Below are 6,495 nucleotides of genomic sequence, written 5' to 3'. Positions count from 1 at the left end.
TGAGGATGTAGAGTGAGGATGAAGAGTCAGGATGAAGGATGAGGATGTAGAGTGAGGATGAAGAGTCAGGATGAAGGATGAGGATGAAGAGTGAGGATGAGGAGTCAGGATGAAGAGTCAGGATGAAGGGTGAGGATGAAGAGTCAGGACGAAGGATGAGGATGAAGAGTCAGGATGAAGGGTGAGGATGAAGAGTGAGGATGAGGAGTCAGGATGAAGAGTCAGGATGAAGGATGAGGATGAAGAGTGAGGATGAAGGATGAGGATGAAGAGTGAGGATGAAGGATGAGGATGAAGCAGCGCCGCTGTCGCTGGCAGGTTAATCTGGAGGTTCTGGTTCTGCTCGTCCCGGATGACAAACGGAGCGATGGAGTTTCAGGATCATCAAGCTTTACTGTGGCATTTAGAGATCTACCGTCTCCCAGGACGTGTGTGTGTGTGTGTGTGTGTGTGTGTGTGTGTGTGTGTGTGTGTGTGTGTGTGTGTGTGTTTTGAATGTCAGCAGCGGTCGGTGGTCTGGGGACCTGATCATGAACTCGACATCAATGGTTCTGGTTGGTCGACACGCACTGTGATGTCACCGTGGCAACCTGTTGGGATCATAATTCTCTCTGATTATTTTTGTGATTTTTAAAATCTAAATCTCTGTTTTTGTGGCGCTGAAAACTGGAGGATCTGCTTCCTGTTGTCCTGATGGAGCCTCCAGAACCAGCTGGACCGGCAGCCTGGTACCGGAGGGTTCTGCTGGGACAGCTGGACCAATCAGAGCTCTGATTATTAAGGGCTGGATAAGAGAGAAGGAGGAGCTCAGATCCCAGGATCTGATGATGATGATGATGAGTGAACTGAAAGATTAGAGCTGACTCATCACTCCTTCCTGATTGGCTGCTGCTCGTAGCTGTTAGCTTCATTCACAGTTGTTAGCTTTGCTCCTAGTTGTTAGCTCAGCTCCTAGCCATTAGCTCAGCCAACCCTGGCTTGCTGAGCTAACGACTAGGTTCTGCTCCTAGCCATTAGTGCTGCTCCTAGCCGTTAGCTCAGCTCCTAGACGTTAGCTCAGCTCCTAGCCGTTAGCACTGCTCCTAGCCATTAGCGCTGCTCCTAGCTTTTAGATCAGCTCCTAGCTATTAGCACTGCTTCTAGCCATTAGCGCTGCTCCTTGCCTTTAGTTCAGCTCCTAGCCATTAGCGCTGCTCCTTGCCTTTAGTTCAGCTCCTAGCCATTAGCGCTGCTCCTAGCCTTTAGTTCAGCTCCTAGCCATTAGCGCTGCTCCTAGCCATTAGCTCCTAGCCTTTAGTTCAGCTCCTAGCCATTAGCTCACCTACTAGCCCTTAGCTCACCTACTAGCCCTTAGCTCAGCTTCTAGCCGTTAGCTTAGCTCTCTGATGAGGATTCCTCTTATTTTCCAAACCTAAGTTGTTCTGAATGAACTTCCACCTGTAAAACCCGGTGTAAACCTCACCGCTGCATCCAGGGGGCGCTGTGCCGCTGTGAAAGCCGTTCTTCCTCTGTCTGCAGCGTGAGCCGCTGTAAGGAGCTGGACGGCGCCGCCAGGACGCGCCACGCTCCCATGTCTCCCTCCGACTTCCTGGACAAACTGATGGGAAGAACGTCGGGATACGACGCTCGGATCCGACCGAACTTTAAAGGTATCTGAACCGGTTCTGTTCTCATCCTCACGCCGCATCGCTGCTTCAAACTTTTCCAGATGTTTTATTGATTCAGCCAATCAGCGGCGTTCCTGCCCTCGTTTCTATATTTATTTCTTTAAAAGACTTATGAAATCATCTAACCCAATTAAATAAAACAAAATAAAATTAAATAATTTCGGGGCTGGCCTAAGCTATCAATACATTAATATTATAATTTATTGATAAGTTTGCTGTTATGGCTGATATTTACCAATATTATACACCAATAAAAATACAAACATGTTTTCTCATTGTCTGAAGTTAAATCAGACCAAACTTTTCTTCTTTTTGGTCATTTAGAATCAAAGTTAAAAAGAAAAAAGCCCAGCATCGGCTGACGTCCTTCATGTAAACATTAACTATAAAATCCTTTTCTTTAAGATTTCTGGAATCGTTTCCTGAAGCTCCAACTTTCCCTCCTGGAAACGGTTCAGTCTCAGAGTTGGATGCATGTTGGATGAGCAAAGCTCCAGATCTGCTGCTGTAATGCCGGTTTCCTCCTCAGGTCCTCCGGTCAACGTCTCCTGCAACATCTTCATCAACAGCTTCGGCTCCATCGCTGAGACCACCATGGTGAGTGACAGGAAGCCGAGGCGCGTCGGCGGGACGTTTTTCCCTGTCGGGCCCCGAAAAGCTTTTTGCACTTAGCAGCTTGTTGACAGAACAACATGAATAAGTCTGAGTTTTTTAATGTGCAGCGTGTTTCCGCTCGGTTCCCAGACTGACGGCGGGTCGTGTCGCAGCGTTCTGCTAATTAATGTGATTCTTTCTTTATTTATGACCGGCAGCTTTCAGAGCGCCGAGGCCCAGAGCTGTTAGCCAAAGTTTCTGACGTTTACGCTTCAGAAACTGAAGTTTAAACTGAAGATAATGAAACTTCACTTTCACTGTCTTCTCTGCACAGAAACAGAAACCAAAATCCATTTCCTTCTCCTTATCTTCTGGATGCAGGTCTGATCGGCTAACCTGAAGGTTCTGGACGAATCACATTCAGGCCACAAGGCTGATGATGATGATGATGATTGTTATTATTATTTAATCAGGCCAGTTTGCAGTGTGTACTTCGTCCCACTGGATCAGCTGCATCGTCTCAGTCTGTTGGCTACATAAACATGAAGATAGATTATGTTTCTTACCAGAGCAGCATAAAGTCACAACACGCCTCCACTGGCAGCTTTACGTGTTTTACAGACGCTCTTTGCCGTCGTTCTCGGTCTGTGGAGTTTAAGAGGTGGAAAGTAGAAAAACCCAGACAGACGCAGAGAAGGAATAGAGGAAACATCTGGAAACTGATGGCAGCAAAATATATAAAAAGTTTGCAACTTTTTAAGAAAAACGAGCGTCTGGTCAGAAACGTCAGCGATGAAACGGTAAACCAGAGTTCAGTCAAACTGTGTGGCATAAGGCTGCTTAACTGAAGTCCTTTTTCATGACGGAGCGTCCCACAACGCCAAGCAGCTCCTGCCTGCACCGAATCCCACATATTATAGAAAAATCTGTTTTCTAAAGCTGTCAAAGTGGGCTGGAGTGTGGGATGCATTGGGGAAGCAGCTGGCAGTGTGCCAAGAATCCAGAAGGTCAAAGGTCATTTCATCACAGGTTCATATGTTGCTATGCAGCCTTGCTATCTGTCGCCAGGGGCAACCAGGAAACCGACCCCAGGCCTGCTCCTGGTGGAGCCGAAACGGCTCTGGAACGTGTTAGCATCCAGGTTCTTCATCCGGAACGCCGAGGCACAAAATGAAATCGATTTAATTTCAGATTTACGTGACTTGATTCCAAGTCACATGACCTGAAAGGCCTCTGGTCTTTCATGAACGGATGGGATTGAGGCCGTGTGAGTAACAACGGTGGCTGAAGCTCTGACGGATTCAGTCCTGCTGGTCAGAGCGACTCGGAGGCCAGGAAGCGAGGTGGTACCAGGCGGTCTGCGGACCCGGCATGGTACCACCGGTGGTCCAGGTCGCTGGGCTCGGTCAGATTCTCTACATCCGCTCCGACTCCATCAGGAACTCGACTCTGAACTTTCCTGAGCCGTTAACCGAACCCGAAGTCGGAGTCTGTTCAGCTCCAGCAGCCAAACAGAACCTCACTGGTACCAGGAGTGTTTTATTTTGAAAATTGACCACAGCCTCTTCCTGTGTCTGACCTTTGGTCCTCCAAAGAAAACTGTGATGCGTTCACTGCAGTCGGGAGGTTTTGGACACCGTGGCGACGAACCGACAGATTTGTCTGAGTCCTGTAATGTACCTGCAGCTCGGTAACCTGCTGGTTGGTTCTGGTGTTTCAGTTTAATTAGTAACAGCAGAATGATGAGTGCAGAGCCAGATGAGGTAAAGATGGAGGCCGGCGGACGGAGACAGAGATGTGAGGAGACAGACGAGCAGACAGGAATAGCAGATGTGCTGCAGAGACGCTGAGCGACTCTGACAGCAAATACGCTGAAGTGACATGAAGTCAAAGCTGTTGCTGCGTTCTGTTACTCACATCCTCACCGTCCCAGAACCACGATTAATGACTTTAAGAGACGCTCTCCTTCAAGAGCCAGGCGGCCAGTTCGATGGTCAAGTTCCTGCTGGACTCAGACGGTTAAACGAAACAAACGGCTGGATGTGAACCATGTGGCACAGCGATGGCTGAGGCTCATTAAGATGCTCTGACTTAGACCAGAGATCAAAAATAAATTCACACCAACTAAAATCTGAAGCTGCACAAAACTTTAAATCACACTGGAAATATCAACACAACATGGCATCATGGACGACTGGTTATGAAGAGAAATGAGGGAACAACTTCACTGACAGTAAGTCATGTTTTCACCGTGTTAGTCATTGATTTATAATGTCAGTTTCAAACTAAATATTTAGTTTGAAGCTAAATATAACATCTAGCTTGATAGCAATATAATTTACTTTTTATTTATTAGCTTGCTAATATTTAGTTAGCAAGTTAAATATTTAGCTTCAATCTCAATATATAGTGAGGTAGCTTAATACTTTACTTGTTAATTAAATATTAAGCTTGCTAATACAATACTAGTTTTGAAGTTAAATAAAAATATTTAGCTTTTTATTAAGCTTATTTACTTTTTTGTTTATTAGCTTGTTAATGAAATGTTTGCTTATGCTAAATATCTATCTTAACTAAATACAAGCTAAATATTTAGCTGGTTAGCTAAATATTTAGCTTATAAGATAAATAATTGTTATTTAGCTCAACAATAACAATTTATAAATATTTAAAACAATAAACATTTAATGTCAGCAAAATATTGAGTTGGTAATCTAAATCTGTAGCTTTAATCTAAATATTTCACTAACAGGTTAAATATTTAGTTAGCTAGCTAAATGTTTAACTTGCTAACTAAATATTTAGCTAGCTAAAAACACATTACATTTGGAGCTAAATATAAAATCTAGCTTCCAAAAAACTAAATATTTGGCTTCATATATTTGACGAATGGAAGAAAGGATGATTGCATGTCAACTTCTAAGTGCTTTCTGCTCTGCTGGGAGTTCTGACCATAAACTGTTTGGTAAGTGTGTGTGTGCGTGTGCGTGTGCGCGCCTCTGGCTAACAACCTGTCAGACGTTTCAGAAAGAAAAGATTGCTTTCAGTTGACTTTTATTATTTATCGGACGGGCTGAATTTTTCATGGCAGTCCGTGTCGCCGTGTCGGTCCTGCTGACGCGTCTCCGGCTTCCTGTGGGTGTGATGAGCGATGGCCTCGGCGCCTGGCTGCAGGCGCTTAAATGTTAGCTAAAACAGCCCATGTTCCTCCTGGACTCTGGATTTATTGCTGTCCTTTGAACATCCACAAATCCTGGATTTCACTTCATATTTCATAGTTTTGCTCTCTGGTTATTGTTTTTGTTTTATAAAAACTTTTCTGTCAGATCAGCAGGTTAGTCTTATTTTAGGCCCGGTTCAACCTCCACGCTCCCTCAAACGACACCAGAAACATTCAGAACCGAGCCAGAATCTGAAGGAACATTTTACACTCAGGAAAGATTAAACCTGAGCTCTGAGATCAGCAGCGCCTTGAGGAAACGTTGGTCCGGCTGCTGGTTCCCTCTTGACTCCTGGTTCTGACCCGGAGACGGCGGTGGCGCCTGGAGGTGGCGCTGCAGCGCCGCTGAACTCACCTTCAGCAGCGTCACGGAGGAAAATCTGCCCGGAGACACAGACATCAGCCCCTGATTGGCTAATTTCCCCCAACAGCACCCTATAGAAAAGTAAGAAGTAAACTTTATCTACTTACAGAAACGTTAACAAAATGCTTCACACAGAAGATAAAACTTCAAACAGAACAAAAACAGAATAGATCCAACATTAGTTTAACAAATTAAAAGTCAGTTTGGATCAGAATATTTTCCGTGTTTTACGGGTTTGTCTAACTGGTGACGTAAAAATCTTGAGTTCATTCGTCATCAGAGTTCGTTTCAGCCTGGAATAGACCCTTTTCACAGTGACGTCAGACAATGGCCGCCTTAACTCAAAACTGGGTATCTTTACTGACGCGGGACCAAGATGGCGACCGGACCAGTCGCTGTGTGATGTAGCTGAGACACAGATTTCAATTTTCAGTCCTCCTTGCCAACATTATGTTCTCTTTTTGATCCAGGAATGTCTGTAACTTCTATGTTTTGTTCTATTCAACCTGATCAAGAGTGACATTGTTGTTAAGACTGCGATCAAGGACGAGAAAAGGCTAGGAGCTAACAAGCTAACCTCTGGGTTCAACGGTCATCTTCCAGATCAACGTATACTACGATGCAACGATCGGAGCACGGCTTTAAAAGAA

At 45.0% G+C, this 6,495-nt stretch overlaps 1 protein-coding gene across 3 annotated transcripts in view; it reads left to right on the top strand.

The window, feature by feature from the left end:
• The window catches only part of glra3 (glycine receptor, alpha 3), a 38,688-nt gene that overhangs the window by 19,006 nt on the left and 13,187 nt on the right, over positions 1 to 6,495 (top strand). For 2 of the 3 annotated variants that reach the window (XM_016664367.1, XM_007578479.2), the window contains 2 exons: positions 1,519 to 1,649; positions 2,197 to 2,264. In XM_016664367.1, coding sequence (XP_016519853.1) covers positions 1,519 to 1,649; positions 2,197 to 2,264 — 199 coding nt within the window. Of the gene's footprint in view, positions 1 to 1,518; positions 1,650 to 2,072; positions 2,120 to 2,196; positions 2,265 to 6,495 lie in introns of those variants that run through there. The other variant, XM_007578480.2, reaches the window with a different exon arrangement.

This window comes from Poecilia formosa, unplaced genomic scaffold (genome assembly GCF_000485575.1).
Source record: "Poecilia formosa unplaced genomic scaffold, Poecilia_formosa-5.1.2 Scaffold481, whole genome shotgun sequence".
NCBI lineage: Eukaryota > Metazoa > Chordata > Actinopteri > Cyprinodontiformes > Poeciliidae > Poecilia > Poecilia formosa.
The sequence above is the reverse complement of the archived record's forward strand: the minus strand, read 5'-3'. Positions and strand labels throughout refer to the sequence as shown.